At 43.4% G+C, this 16383-nt stretch overlaps 2 protein-coding genes across 4 annotated transcripts in view; one reads left to right on the top strand and one right to left on the bottom strand.

Annotated features, from left to right (window-relative positions):
- LARP4 (La ribonucleoprotein 4) overlaps nucleotides 1-16383 on the bottom strand; it is a 192818-nt gene that overhangs the window by 110140 nt on the left and 66295 nt on the right. The window lies entirely within an intron of this gene.
- Nucleotides 1-16383, top strand: part of FAM186A (family with sequence similarity 186 member A) — a gene marked incomplete at its 5' end in the record, with an annotated part of 60558 nt that overhangs the window by 37948 nt on the left and 6227 nt on the right. Inside the window, 6 exons of the mRNA XM_057318828.1 lie at nucleotides 3654-6310; nucleotides 6377-7126; nucleotides 7271-7630; nucleotides 7775-8356; nucleotides 8603-10287; nucleotides 13986-14178. Coding sequence (XP_057174811.1) covers nucleotides 3654-6310; nucleotides 6377-7126; nucleotides 7271-7630; nucleotides 7775-8356; nucleotides 8603-10287; nucleotides 13986-14178 — 6227 coding nt within the window. The remainder of the gene's footprint in view (nucleotides 1-3653; nucleotides 6311-6376; nucleotides 7127-7270; nucleotides 7631-7774; nucleotides 8357-8602; nucleotides 10288-13985; nucleotides 14179-16383) is intronic.

Raw genomic sequence — 16383 nt, 5'->3', positions numbered from 1 at the left:
GTGAAATTATATGGTATTTGTCTTTCTCTGACCGACTTATTTCACTTAGCATAATATACTCTAGCTCCATCCACGTCATTGCAAATGGCAAGCTTTCATTCTTTTTGATGGCTGAGTAATATTCCATTGTATACATATATATACCACATTTTCTTTATCCATTCATCAGTTGATGGATATTTGGGCTCTTTTCATAACTTGGCTATTGTTCATAATGCTGTGATAAACATCATGGTGCATGTGCCCCTTCAAATCACTATTTTTGTATCCTTTGGGTGAGTGCCTACTAGTGCAATTGCTGGGTAGTAGGGTAGTTCTATTTTTAACTTTTTGAGGAACTTCTATACTGTTTTCCAGAGTGGCTGCACCAGTTTGCAATTCTCTAATGACAGACAACCCTGAGCATCCTTTCATATCCTTAGATGCCATCTGTATGTCTTATTTCTTACCTTCACTAAAAAAAAAATAATTGTTCATGCCTGGTACTTTGAAAAGAGTTATTTCAGGGAATGGATGCAATAGACATTCTGTAACGCATTTGGAGAAGTATTGAAACCAAATGCATTAACTATAGACATATAAGTGTTCACTGCAAGTTACTTTGACAGGAGTGTTATTTCAATGAATACGGTAATATATTTAGAGAACTGTTTAAAAACACATATAATAAGGATAGTTATAAGAGCTCTATGTGCATTCTACTTTGAGAAGAGTTATTTCAGGGAATGGATGTAATAGAAATTCTGTAATGCATTCAGAGAAGTATTAAAAGACACATGTAATGAAGATGGTTATGAGAGTTGCATGTGCATGCTACTTTGGGAAGAGTGTTATTTCAGGGAATGGATGTCTTAACTTCATTTTTTGAAGAGTAGTTTAGGATACAGTAGTAGAGTATAGAGTATAGAGTAACCAAGGATATAGAATTCTTGGTTAGCAGAATTATTCTTTCAGCACTTTGAATTTGTCATCTCACTGTCTTCCGGCCTCTATTGTTTCTAATAAGTAGTAAGCTATTAAATTTACTATGTTTCCCCTGTACTTTGATTTTTGAGTCTCATTTAATTGTGATAAGTCATTTTTCTCTTTTTGCTTTAAAGATTCTTTGTGTAGCTTTCAATAATTTGACCATGATGTATCTAGGTATGGATCTTTTTATGTTTATCTTACTTAGAGTTCAATAAGCTGCTTGAATGTGTAGATTAATGTTTTTCATCAAATTTGAGATGATTTGGCCATTATTATTTCCTCAATATATTTTTTAAGATTTTATTTAAAAATCTCAAAATATTTTTGAGAAACAGAGCATGAGTGGGGTAGGGGAGGGGTAGAGGGAGAAAGAGGAGCAAACTCCCCACCCTGAGTGGGGCGTCTGACGCAGGGCTCAATCCCAGGATTCTGAGATCATGACCTGAGCTGAAGGCAGATGTTTAACCAACTGAACCACCCAGGAGCCCCTATTTCCTCAAAATTTTTAACGTCCGTCTCTCTCTCTTCTTCTCCTGGGATTTCTATCACTTGTACAAGGGTATGTTTGATGGTGTCCCACAGGTCTCTGAGGCTTTGTTCATTTTTTAAAAATTCTTTTTTCCTCCCTGTTCTTCAGATCAGACAATCTTTACTAATCTAGTGTCAAATTTGCTGGTGATTTTCTTCTGTCATTTCAAATCTACTGTTGGGCCCTTTTGGTAAATTTTACATTTCAGTTATTTTACTTTGCAAGTCTAAATTTTCCACTCGGTTTTTCTAATTTCCATCTCTTTACTGATATGCTCTATTTGATGGTAACTGTCATTATATTTTTCCTTTATTTTAAAATTTGGCTTCCTTTAGTTCTTTGAACATAGTTATAATTCTTCTTTTCAAAGTCTTTTTCTGATAAGTGCAACATCTGCTCCCCTCCCAATCCCTGAGACAATTTCTACTGACTGCTTTTATCCCCTGTGTATAAGTCATACTTTTCTGTTTCTCTGCATGCTCCTTTTATGTTAAAAACTGGACATTTTAGGAGCAACTGGTGGCTCAGTCAATTAAATGCCTGACTCTTGATTTCAACTCAGGTCATGATCTCAGAGTTGTGAGATCAAGCCCCACGTTGGGCTCCACACTGGGCAGGGAGCCTGCTTGAGATTTTCTCTCTCTCTCCCTCTGTACCTCCCCTCCTCTAAAAAAAATGGATATTTTAGATAACATATTATAGCAAATTTATTTTTTATTTTTAAGATTTTATTTATTTATTTGTGAGAGAGAGGGGGAGAGACAGAGAGAGCATGGGGGGAGGGGCAGAGGTAGAAGCAGGCTCCCCGCTGAGCAGGGAGCCCGATGGGGGGCTTGATCCCCGGACCCTGAGATCACAACCTGGGCCAAAGGCAGACACTCAACTGACTGATCCACCCAGGCGCCCCTTATAGCAACTTTAGATTCTGATTTTCCCTATAACCTCCAGGGTTTCTTTTTGTCCCTTTTTTGGTTTGCTTTTTAGTGACTTCCCTGAACTAATTCAGTGGAGTCTGTCTCCCCAACAATGTGCAGTCATTGATATCTCTGCTCAGTTATTCTTTTATTATTTTTTCATTTTTGTTTTTATTTTAAGGCCTGAATTCCTAGGGGTCACCTTTGGGTCAGCATAGCTTAGTGGTCAATAATTGGCCAATCATTAAGTGATCCAGATTGATTCAGTAAGTCTTCTATTCTTTGCTAATGGGTCTGTGTATAGGTTAAGGAAGTATTGTTTTAGACAAGGCCCCTAAGATTGGCTTTTTCCCTGCTTTGTTCCTGATCAAATCAGCCCCCCTAGCCCCTAGAGCTGTCAATCTTCACAGCCTGCCTCACTTTAGTAGAACACGCCGGCCACTGGGCAGGGAGTTAGAGACAGAAGAAGCTCCAGGCTAAAACATCACAGGCTTCCACTGTTCTTATTGAAGTTTAGTAATTTTTCTTGAATAAATGCTTACCAAATTGTTGTGTGCCTTTAGTCAATTTCCAAAGTCCTAAAATGGTCGGTTTTGGCAGCTTTGTCAAGCTTTATCATTGCTTTTTTGGGGCAAAAAATGTGCTGAGTTTCTCATTCAGCCATTCCAGAAATCCCTTCAAATATTTGGCTTTTGTCTGTTCTTTTTTGACTCTTCTGAAAGAACCAAGATTAAGTGTGATTCAGAAAAGTGAGAAAAGAATGACAGAAACCCAAGAGAGAAAATGGAAAGCACCAAGCATAATCAAAGCCAAGTGAAAGTTTTGTTATATCTAATCCCAAATTTGTCACTGAAGGTAAATTGAAATTACAAATAAAGAACAAAGACTAAATTTTGGAAGCAAAAGTTCTAGGTGATTTTGGGAAAAGAGTTATTCCTTTAAAAATAATACATTTATTTTGGAGGCAAAGCTTTTTTTAATTTTTATTATTTTTATTTTTTTTTAAGTAATTTCTACACGCAACGTGGGGCTCGAACTGATAGCTCTGAGATCAAGTCGCACACTCTACAGACTGAGCCAGTCAGGTGCCCCATGGGAGCCAAGGCTTTCTGATGAATCTTTATTCTATAGCTATCTATAAGTGTAGGCTAAATTCCTTAGGTTTTAGCATAGATAGAACACAACACAGAACAAGAAATGCAATCTCATTATTTTATGTTTTATGGGGTTTTTTCTTTTAGCATCTAGAGGTACTCTATGGAAATCTTGGAAAGAAAGAGTTATAAAGCGACCTGCAACAGCTCATGCTTTAAGACCAGATCAGATGATTAGCGATGAATTTGCAACAAATACAAAGGTTTCAGAAATCCAGTATATGCTACAGGAACTCATAAACAGTATGATGTTCAATAAGTTGGAAAACAATGCTATTAAATATATATCATCAACAATAATAAACCTTTCTAAAGCTTTGAGTACAGTAAATGATGAACTAAAAGTTTTTAACCTCCAGAGTGCCAATATGTATATAAGTGAGACAAGTGAAGAGGAAAAAGAGCTCTCCCTGAAGATAATGCGAGAGCTCAGTGAAAAAAATGAAATGCTTCAGCAGAAACTTCAAGATGCAGAAGAAAAATATGAACAATTTATTAGGTCCAAACGTGTTGTAGAACCCCAAGTAGGTACAGCATTACCCACATCAACCTTGAAAGTGTTGCCGGAACTTTCTTCACAATCATCCACTAGCAAAGCTGACATAGAAGACAGTGTAGATGATATTTTGGTTAAAGAATTTGAAAATATTATAGATGAGGCCCAAACAAAAGGGACCAAAGGCTTGGGGACCAAGTGGGACTCAGCTATTTCATATACAGCCCCAGTCGAAATGACTCCAGATTCAATTGACGAGCGATATCCTTTACTTGAAAAAAAACAAAAAGAGTCTTCTGGAGATATCACTGAAGATAAGATATCACTGAAGAAAGGTGATGACTATCAGAAAGATGGGACTGACCAGTATCAATCACAGAAAAAAAAGCGAACTAAAGGCCCATACATGCATGAGACCTCTGGATTAAATGTGAGTGATGATAAAGGTAAAGAAAAAGACTCAGAGACCAAACTTGATTACTATTTGGAGCTACAGTCACGGGAAAAGAAGAGAAAAGAAATAAAATCCTTTTTGGAAGACAAATCAAAGTCATCCACTGAATCAAGAAGTCAACATGTCCCTGCTGATTACCCTTCTGCTGACACAAAAAGCCCAGGGTTCAGAAGTGGAACAAGTAGCATATGGGAACAACTCAGGAAGCTTAAACCTGAGTATTCACGTGACAAAAGCCAGATTTCTTCAGAGAATAAAGAGGAATCCACCACTGAGTCAATGGACAAAGAGAGCAAAAGTGAGACAAGCAGCCCGGCAGAGCAATTCGCGTTCACCCAACTTGGCGATCCCTCTGAGAAAGTGAAAACAAAAGGAAAGAAACACCACATCTCTCCAGGAGCCACCACAAGCAAACAGAGAAAAGCTGAAGAGGACATATCAGTCTTCGCCAAGAAAGTCAAGTCTCACGGACTTGTGAAGCCAAAATCTAGGGTAACAGAAGAGACTTCAGAAGCTACCAGAGTTCTAGGAAGTCCAGACGGCAAAAGTGAAGAGAGTAACCTAGAAGAATTTCAAAAAGCCATAATGGCTTTCCTAAAAGAGAAAATTGATAACATAGGAAAGCCTTTGGATAAAAAGACTGTGCCAAAAGAGGAGCTATTATTAAAAACAGCAGAGGTTGAAAAATTAGGAATCATAAAGGCAAAAATAGAGGAATATTTCCAAAACGTGGCTGAAACTGTGACAAAAACCTTGAGGAAATACAAAGATATAAAAAGTGCAGGACAAGTTGAGGAAAAACCTATTAAACGAAAAAAAGAAGTCTCATTTATGCCCGGAGTGCATTTTCAGAAGCCCATTAGTGCAAAGTCTGAAATTAGCACCTTGCTGTCACCTAAGAGCATGGACCCGCTAACTCACAATTTAATACAAGCGATCTTGACTGAAATAGAAGGGGAAAAAGACGCTCCAGTAGCCTCAACAGTAGGGAGAGACCACAAGGAAAAGGAAAAGCAAAGGCGGGAGGAACAGTTGCAAGAAGGTCAAGAAAAAATATTTGGTAAGGGTCTCAAACACCAGTTGCAAGAAGGGAGTTTCTGGAAGAAGAGCTATGAGATGACAAATAAAAAATTGCAGGAGGAAGAGTCATGGCTCCAGACAAAGGAAGGAAAGCAAGGACAACAGAAGCAGAAACAGTGGCAGGAAAAGGAAATGTGGAAGGAACAGCAGAAACAGAGGATGCAAAAGCAAACTGAGCAAGATGAGGAACAAATGCAAAGTGAAGAGGAAGAAGATTACCAGAAGCCAAAACAGCAGCAGCTGGAAGCATGGAATAAAAAAATGGAAAAACAAGGGGTGCCCTTGGAGAAGGAGAAGGGACAGCAGAAGAGGCATGTTCAGAAGGAAGTGAGACATCAGGAGCTGGAAATAAATTGGGAGAAAGAGCAGAAGCAGAAGCCAAGGAGAAATGTAGAGGACCATGAAAGGCAGAGGCAGAAAAAACCAAAGGATCAGATGAAGATTAATGAGAAAAACTCCGAAGAACAAGAGATGTTCAGCCAAACTTCAATGACAAGGTCTCCCTGGGGGAAGAGCATACCAAAAGTAGCATCCCAGTTACGCCAAAGAAAAGAGTTCCATGGGCATCCTAAGGCATTACACATTCTTGCTGATGGAAAGCACGCTATACCATTCACTCCTCCTTCCTCCACACAATCGCCCTCACCCGAGGCCTTTCCAGTTTCTGGACAGTCTCCCACAAAGTTCCTCACTCTAACTCCTCAACAGGCCCAGGCACTGGGGATCAGTGTCACCACTGAGGAGGCCCGGGCACTGGGGATCACTCTCACCCCTGAGCAGGCACAGGGGATCACTCTCACCCCTCAGCAGGCCCAGGCACAGGGGATCACTCTCACCCCTCAGCAGGCCCAGGCCCTGGGGATCACTCTCACCCCTGAGCAGGCCCAGGCCCTGGGGATCACTCTCACCCCTGAGCAGGCCCAGGCCCTGGGGATCACTCTCACCCCTGAGCAGGCCCAGGCACTGGGGATCACTCTCACTCCTCAGCAGGCCCAGGCCCTGGGGATCACTCTCACCCCTCAGCAGGCCCAGGCACAGGGGATCACTCTCACTCCAGAGCAGGCCCAGGCCCTGGGGATCACTCTCACCCCTGAGCAGGCCCAGGCCCTGGGGATCACTCTCACCCCTGAGCAGGCCCAGGCACAGGGGATCACTCTCACCGCTGAGCAGGCCCAGGAACTGGGGATCACTCTCACCCCTGAGCAGGCCCAGGCACTGGGGATCACTCTCACCCCTGAGCAGGCCCAGGCACTGGGGATCACTCTCACCCCTGAGCAGGCCCAGGCACTGGGGATCACTCTCACCCCTGAGCAGGCTCAGGCACTGGGGATCATTCTCACCCCTGAGCAGGCCCAGGCACAGGGGATCACTCTCATCCCTGGGCAGGCCCAGGCCCTGGGGATCACTCTCACCCCTGAGCAGGCCCAGGCCCTGGGGATCACTCTCACCCCTCAGCAGGCCCAGGCACAGGGGATCACTCTCACCCCTCAGCAGGCCCAGGCCCTGGGGATCACTCTCACCCCTCAGCAGGCCCAGGCCCTGGGGATCACTCTCACCCTTGAGCAGGCCCAGGCACAGGGGATCGCTCTCACCCCTGAGCAGGCCCAGGCCCTGGGGATCGCTCTCACCCCTGAGCAGGCCCAGGCACAGGGGATCGCTCTCACCCCTGAGCAGGCCCAGGCACAGGGGATCGCTCTCACCCCTGAGCAGGCCCAGGCACTGGGGATCGCTCTCACCCCTCAGCAGGCCCAGGCACTGGGGATCGCTCTCACCCCTCAGCAGGCCCAGGCACAGGGGATCGCTCTCACCCCTCAGCAGGCCCAGGCCCTGGGGATCGCTCTCACCCCTAAGCAGGCCCAGGCCCTGGGGATCACTCTCACCCCTGAGGAGGCCCAGGCCCTGGGGATCACTCTCACCCCTGAGCAGGCCCAGGCCCTGGGGATCACTCTCACCCCTCAGCAGGCCCAGGCACAGGGGATCACTCTCACCCCTCAGCAGGCCCAGGCCCTGGGGATCACTCTCACCCCTCGGCAGGCCCAGGCACAGGGGATCACTCTCACCCCTCGGCAGGCCCAGGCACTGGGGATCACTCTCACCCCTGGGCAGGCTCAGGCACAGGGGATCACTCTCACCCCTCGGCAGGCCCAGGCACAGGGGATCACTCTCACCCCTGAGCAGGCCCAGGCCCTGGGGATCACTCTCACCCCTGAGCAGGCCCAGGCCCTGGGGATCACTCTCACCCCTGAGCAGGCCCAGGCCCTGGGGATCACTCTCACCCCTAAGCAGGCCCAGGCACAGGGGATCACTCTCACCCCTCAGCAGGCCCAGGCCCTGGGGATCACTCTCACCCCTGAGCAGGCCCAGGCACAGGGGATCACTCTCACCCCTCAGCAGGCCCAGGCACTGGGGATCACTCTCACCCCTGAGCAGGCTCAGGCACAGGGGATCACTCTCACCCCTCAGCAGGCCCAGGCACAGGGGATCACTCTCACCCCTCAGCAGGCCCAGGCCCTGGGGATCACTCTCACCCCTGAGCAGGCCCAGGCCCTGGGGATCACTCTCACCCCTGAGGAGGCCCAGGCCCTGGGGATCACTCTCACCCCTGAGCAGGCCCAGGCCCTGGGGATCACTCTCACCCCTGAGCAGGCCCAGGCACAGGGGATCACTCTCACCCCTCAGCAGGCCCAGGCCCTGGGGATCACTCTCACCCCTCAGCAGGCCCAGGCCCTGGGGATCACTCTCACCCCTGGGCAGGCCCAGGCCCTGGGGATCACTCTTACCCCTCGGCAGGCCCAGGCACTGGGGATCACTCTCACCCCTCAGCAGGCCCAGGCACTGGGGCTCACTCTCACTCCTCAGCAGATCCAGGCACATGGCATCACTCTTACCCCTGAGCAGTTCAAAGCATTGGTAGTCACCCTCACCCCCGAGAAATGCCAGAGCTTGGGTTTTGCACTCACCCCTGGGAAAGTTCAGGCAAGGGGTTCTCCTCTCACTGGAGCACAGGCCTGGGAACTGGGCATCCCTATTACTCCAGAAAGTGCCTTGTTGTCAGCTGTCACTCTTACACCTGAACAGACCCAAGCTTTAGGTGCCCCTCTCTCCTCAGAACAGGCTCAAGCATTAGGCATTTCTTTCTCTCCAGAACACTTCTGGAAATTTGGGGTCCCTCTCACCTCAGATAAATTCCAAGAGTTTCCCTTTGAGCAAGTGCAAACTTTGGGAGCCCCCTTCATCCCAGGACAATCCCATCCCATGGGTATTACTCTCATGTCTGAGGAGGACCAACAATCAAGTGAACAGCCCTCACCACTTGGGGCCCACCCTCCTTTAGAACAAACCCTGAAAGTTGGGATCATTCCTGTTACTGATAAGTTCATTACACCAGGTGCTCCTCACATTTCTAAGCAGTTCCCCAAATTGGCTCCTTCCAGTCTTAGATCATTTCAAAGATTGGCTCCTATTGCTGAGAAGTCCTCTGTATTTGAGTTCTCTTCTACTCCTTTGCAGATATCAGGGTCTCCTCTTTCCCAAGCCCCTGGGAAATTGCTAGGAATGAGAATTCCTTCTGACCCTGGGAAGCTCCTGGTACCACAGACTTTTCCCTCTTCTAAACAGTCCCTGATTTCTGAAGGTCAATCCACCTCTGTTCGGTTTGCAGCACCAGAGGTACCTCTGGCCCCTGGGAAGCTTGCACTGGAGACCCTTCTTCATGCTAGAAAGTTCTTGAGAGACTCTTGGACTCCTCAGCTACCTCTGATATCAGAGGACCCTCTTGCCCCCAGGCAGCCCTTTATATCTGGAGTCCCACTCTCCTCTGCACAAATTCCCAGTCTCTTGGCTCCTCTTTCCCCTAGGGAGCCCTTAGTTCCTGGGACCTCTTCCATCCTGGAACCTAGACCCTTAACACTCTCTGAGAAGCCCCAGGCATTCCAGCCCCCTGCCACCTATAAGCAATCTCTCTATCTACAAGTCCCTTCTCCTCTTGGGCAGGATCAAGCTTCCCCACTATGGATCCCTCCCATCCCTGGGCATCCTCCAACACTATGGACCTCCCCAACCCCTGGAAAACCCCAGAAAGATATGTCCTCTTCTGTATCTAAGAAAAGTAAGGAAAGATTAGCAATCATTTCTTCTCTGAAATCTAAATCAGTCCCTTTTACTGCTAAGAACTTCCAAATATCAGAGGTCTCTGACACTTCTGAAGAAATCCAGACACTCCATGATACTATTGCCATGGAACAATTTCAGTCCTATCTCACCGATTACAGGACACCAGTATCACAAGCCCCTTACATTGGTGGGAGGGCCCTTCCCCCTCTCACGAAGCCTCTTACTACTAAACTACCCAAAACATCACAGATCTCATCTTCTGAATGGGACCGGAAAACCCAGTTCCCCCCTATAGACAAGTCCTGGATACTGACTTCAGATTCAGTTACCAAGAAACCCAAGAGGATGGTGCCCCCTTCCTCTCCCCAAGAGCTCAAAGAGCAGGGGTATTTTGTTGATGTGGAAGCTCAGAGAAAGAACCTGATACTCTTAAATCAAGCCACAGAATCTTCTGGACTCCCTTCACAGCTACACACAACAGCTAGGAATCTCATAATTGAGACCCTTCATACGGACACAGTTCGGCTGGGTTACCTATTCCGCAAGTACATTGCTTACAGGCTGATCCAGCGTGCAAGGTAGATGCAAATATTGAATGTCCAGTTTTCTGGTTTAGTCCTGATTTCAAATATCTTCCTTTCATTGTCCTATAAGTATATATGTGTCTGTCATACTAGATGTTCTAGAATATTATCTTATAGAAGGTCTGTGGGATGAAGCCTATTTAAGATACCAAAAGGAGATATAATCTTTTGGAAATAAAAAATGTCATATAACATGATCTATTTCATCGATTTATATCTCTAGTAGAGATGCTAAGATACATTTTGTGGATCATGGATGATCTCCAAAATATCCACTTTAAAAGCTTGCTTCCAATTATCCTAAACTTCTAAGTATTTTAAATTTCTTTCATCTTCTTGGGTTCATCAAAAGAGGTATGATTCTTAAAATGGGAGATGGCAGGTTATATACAAGGTGTTGCCATGGCGACTTTGCTGCTGAAGTGACATGGAGGAAATAGATCCTGGTCTTGATTTTTAAAAATTGCAGAAATAGGGAAAGTGACAATTGTGCTGCTACCTTAGCATTTATGTTTGAGGTTGCCACCGTATTATTATTGTGGATATCTTTTACCTAAAATTATAAGATGCCAAACTAAAACTATACTAGAAAAGGTTATCATGAATATTATTCATTATTATTTATATATCATTAATTATAGGAACAACTTATACCATTTATTCAACAAATATTTATTGAATGTGGCAAGTATTGTATTAGGGTCTAGGGATACAGCAGTGAGTAAAACAGGCAAAGTTACCCTGTTCTCATGAAATGTACATTTTTGAGGACTGAATTAATGTGGGAACTAAGGATTAGAACAAGGTACAAAAACAGACTTATTCAAGACAAAATCAGAACATGTATTTATTTATTATTCATTCTTTCAAAATTTTATTTAAATTCAAGTTAGTTCACATATAGTGTAGTATTAGTTTCAGGGGCAGAATTTAGTCATTCATCAGTTGCATACAGTACCCAGTGCTCATTACATCATGTGCTCTCCTTAATGCCCAGTGCTCATTACATCATGTGCTCTCCTTAATGCCCATCACCCGGTTACCCCATCCCCCCACCCACCTCCCCTCAGTTTGTTCCCTATGTTTAAGTGTCTCTTATGGTTTGCCTCTCTCTCTATCTAATTTTTCCTTCCCTTGCCCTACGTTCATCTGTTTTGTTTCTTATGTTCCACATTTAAGTGAAATCATATGGTATTTGTCTTTCTCCGACTGACTTATTTTGCTTAGCATACTCCATCCACATCATTGCAAATGGCAAGATTTAATTCTTTTTGATGGCTGGGTAATATCCCATTACACATGCGCACGTGCACGCACACACACACACACACACACACACACACACACCCCACATCTTCTTTATCCATTCATCAGTTGATGGACATTTGGGCTCTTTCCATAATTTGGCTATTGTGATAATGCTGCAATAAAAATGGTGCATGTGCCCCTTTGAATCACTTTTTTTTTTTTAATCCTTTGGGTAAGTGCCTAGTAGTGCAATTGCTGGGTTGTAGGGTAGTTCTATTTTTAACTTTTTGAGGAACATCTATACTGTTTTCCAGAGTGGCTGCACCAGTTTGCATTCCCACCAACAGTGCATGAGGGTTCCCTATTCTCCGCATCCTTGCCAACATCTATTGTTTCCTGAATTGTTAATTTTAGCCATTCTGGCAGGTGTGAGGTGATATCTCACTGTAGTTTTGATTTGTATTTCCCTGATGATGAGTGACATTTAGCATCTTGTCATGTATCTGTTAGCCATTTGGATGTCTTCTTTGGAAAAATGTCTATTCATGTCTTCTGCCCATTTATTTTTTAAGATTTTGTTTATTTATTTGACAGAGAGAGAGGCAGCAAGAGAGGGAACACAAGTAGGGGGAGTGGGAGAGGGAGAAGCAGGCTTCCCGCTGAGCAGGGAGCCCAGATATGGGCTTAATCCCAAAACGCTGAGATCATGACCTGAGCCAAAGGCAGATGCTTAACGACTGAGCCACCCAGGTGCCCCTCCGCCCATTTTTTAATGGGATTTTTTTGTTTTGGGGCTTTATTTTTTTAAGTGGGCTCCATGCCCAACACAGGGCTTGAACTCACAGTCCTGAGAGTGAAAGTCACATGCTCTACCAACGAGCCAGCTAGGCACCCCAGGTTCATAATTTTTAATAATATCTTGTACTTTATTTAAAAAGGCCCTCTCCACTCTGAGAAATATACAAAATTCTTTCTAGGTTCTTTTTGATACTTTTATGGTTGGTTATTATCTTTTTTGTTTTACATTTAAGTCTCTGATTCGCAACTTTCTGTTGAGAAATATGATGTGACTTTTTTCCACATGGCTACCCAGTTGCCACATCACTACTTACAAAATAATCTACCTTTTCCCTACGGATTTGAATGTATCATCATAGATTCTTGTATCATTTAGGTCCATATATACACTTTCCATTATTTTTTGTTGATTGCATAGAGATGAGTCACTTCTATTTTTTATTATTCATTGTAGTTTTACTGTTATGATGACGAATCTTTGGATTGTCATTAGTGCTGTTTGCCAGGACTTTTTCAATGAAATTTAAGCAGAATTGATATATGTCATTTCTGGGCTGAGCTTGTCATTGTTAGTTTGAGACCCTCCAGAGTCTCCTTTTCCTCTGACATAACCCACATTGTTCAAGGTGATGGCTGTTCAGATAGCCTGTGTCCTTGAGAGTATACAATGAAGCTCACTCCCTGACGAACCATGGTGGAGTCGTAGTATGAGCAACAGATTTTGTTGTTAGCCACGGAGATTTACATTGTTCTTTCTGAGAAAGTTGCACTTTCACTAGAATTTGCATTTTCAATAAGCACCACCAATACCACCCCCATCACCCCTGCCCAGATGATTCAGTCCAGGTGATCAGGGTCCACATTTTGAGAAATACTGGTATTGTAGAAATAGAGAAGATTTGGATTTGCTTCCCAAATCTGATATTTATTAATTGTATAACTTCAGAAAACTACTTAACATTGTTCAGATTCCTTTTCCTCTCCTGTAGAACAGAGATGGCAAAACACTATCTGTTCAGAAGGCTCAAATGTGGTGGTATACATTATAGTAGAAAGAGAGTATATTTTTATGACTGTTCCTCGAGATCCTATGTAACATCTTCCTATGAAGCCTTCTTTATTCCTCTTGTCAGTATGAATTATGCTCTCTTTTTTGCTCCAACAGCATGTTTGTATTTCTATTTAGCATTTATTTCATTCTCTTTGACACAGTTAATTTATTAGTCTCCTATTCTGGCTTGTAAGTGCTTTGAAGGCAAGGACAATGCCTTTTTCACAATTGTATTAAGTACTTTCTATATGTCTTATACATATCAATACCAAAATTCTAATATTAAAATAATATATTAAACACATCTATATTAATAAACAGATTAAAATATGAAACTATTAAAATAATATTAAATATTAAAATAAGCAACACTATTGTAACACTAAAAAACTCTAAAGTGAATGAAAACTTGGCAGCCATATAGATTTTTGAAAGTTTGGTCATATAAAAAACTAGATTAAGGTCTCATTAAGCAAGTCTCCCACCCCTATCACATCCCACTCAACTTACTAAGTATGTAACTGAAAGTAACTAGGCCCAGGTTTGCTGAGTTAGGGTCAGTCATTATATCAATCTCATTCTTGTTTTTTTCAAGAAACAATATAATCAGACGATTACAAGCCATCCAAAACACTGGGAAAGGTTATGAGACCCAGAACCTCTTCATAATGCTAAGCAGAATTGATGACTACCAGAAAAAGATGATGCAGGTCTGGACCAACAAGCAGAAGTCTTTAGAGCAGAAACGGAATCAGTGCCTGAGGAAAATGATGCTCTTATTTAGCCAGGTAACTTGTTTCCTATTACCCCTCCGCAGTGTGTTGTAAGAAAAATGAAAGTGGTAAGCTTGGAAAATAACATTTCCCTGGAGATACCATGTATATTAGTCTCCTAGGGCCACTGTAACAAATTACCACAAACCTGATGGCTTAAGACAACACAAATATATTCTCTTACAGTTCTGGAGGCCAGTTCATGAAATCAAGGTGTTGGCAGGGTTGGTTCCTTCTGGAAGCTCTGAAGGAGAAATTTGTTCCATGCCTCTCTCCTGGACTCTGGCAGCTGCTGACAATCCTTAGCATTCCTTGGCTTGTAGCTGTATAACACCAACCTTTGCCTCTGTCCTTCCCCAGGCCTTCCTCCCAGTGTGTCTTATGTCTTCTCTTCTGTCTCTTATAAAGCCATGTGTCATTGGATAGAGGACCCACCTGGTTAATCCAGGATGATCTTATCTTGAGATCCTTAATTACATCTGTAAAGACGCTTTTTCCAAATAATGTCACATTCATAGATTCTGGGAAACATATCTTTTGAGGAGTTCACCATTCAAGCCAGTACAACAGGACCTCAGTGAAAACTCCTAACTTGACAACAGGGATACTGGCTGGACTCTCTAGATGGGAAAAGATTAGAATAGGGGAGACTTCCATAAATGCTCAACTCCTTCCTAGTCAACCCACTTCTACCAGCCTCTAGATATGAAACCTCTTGAAGTCACCACTCTCCAACTGATTCATGATGGTTACTTCTCTCCTCAAAACTATCAGAAAGTGGGGTACCTGGCTGGCTCAGTCAGTGGAGGATGTGACTCTTGATCTCAGGGTTGTGGGTTCAAGCCCCCCATTGGATGTGGAGATTACTCAGAAATAAAATCTTTAAAAAAAGGAGATAAGAGTTTATTTAACTTGCTTACATAGCACCAGGCACAGAAGATCCTGTTAAACTCTGACATTCACTAATTATGTCCCAGAGCTCATCTGAGATAACCATTAATATGCTTTGGGAGTGATAATGACCTTGCAAAAAGTTATAAAGCTGAGATTAGAGTTCTTTGCTCTGGGATTACATGCTTACATTATATGCTCTAGCATGGAATTCTAGAACATTCTTAGTGTTCTAGGAATATTTTATATCTATATATCCTTTTCTTCCACTAAATTAATTTATAAAATTACTTAGTGCTTTAGAAGGTACAAAGAGATTTTTTTATCAGAGCTGATCCAAATCAGACATATTCTAAATTTTCCAGAACAGTTATATTTCAAATATTAAAGCTCTTTGACCAAAAAAAAAAAATGATATATGGCCAATGTAGGTGGAATAAGGCAAGCTGAGTTGGCAGTGTCATGACCTGTCTAACAGGATGAATAAGGCTCTGGGGCCAGGGGATCAACAATCTAGATGACGAAGTGGTTATCAAGGCATAAGAGGGGAGAGGAAAAAGCAAAAGGGAGAAGAGCGTAGAAATGAATAAATACCTTACACTGGTCAAGAGGTTGGTTCTCCTACCAGATTGTCTGGGTTCAAATCAGCTCACCACATATTAGCTAAGAGAACCTGGGCAAGGTCTAAATTTTCTGAGCTTCAGTATCCAAATATAAGATGAGGATAATAACAGCACCCACCTCATAAGATTTTGTAAATAACAAATGAACTAATATGTAAAAAGCATGTAACATTCAGCATGTATTCAGTAAGTGTCAGCAATCATTAGATTTGCACAATGCTTCATAATTTATGAGGTGCTTCCATAGATACTATCTTATACAACACTCACAGCAACCTTGTGTTATTATCCTTGTTTTAGAAATGAGAAGAAAGGTGCAGATAAAATTAGCAACTAACCCAAAGTCACACAGCTAGGAAATGAGAGGACTAGGACTACAGCTTATGCAGGACCAAGGGGGTTTTCTGTTTGTTTGTGGTTTTTTTTGTTTGTTTGTTTGTTTTTTAAGAGATTTATTTATTTGAGAGAGAGAGAGCAAGCAAGCAGGAGAGCGTGAGGGAGAGGGTCAGAGGGAGAGGGTGTCTTAAGCAGACTCCACGCTGAGTGCGGAGCCCCACTTGGGGGTCGATCCCACAACCCTGAGATCATGACCTGAGCCAAAACCAAGAGTCAGATGCTTAACCGACTGTGCCACCGAGGCTCCCCAGGGCCAACGTTTTTATATAACATCGTGGCACCTCTGAAATTGGGTGTTGGAGGTGGAGGT

The sequence above is a fragment of the Ursus arctos genome, unplaced genomic scaffold (genome assembly GCF_023065955.2).
Source record: "Ursus arctos isolate Adak ecotype North America unplaced genomic scaffold, UrsArc2.0 scaffold_26, whole genome shotgun sequence".
Lineage (NCBI taxonomy): Eukaryota > Metazoa > Chordata > Mammalia > Carnivora > Ursidae > Ursus > Ursus arctos.
The sequence above is the reverse complement of the archived record's forward strand: the minus strand, read 5'-3'. Positions and strand labels throughout refer to the sequence as shown.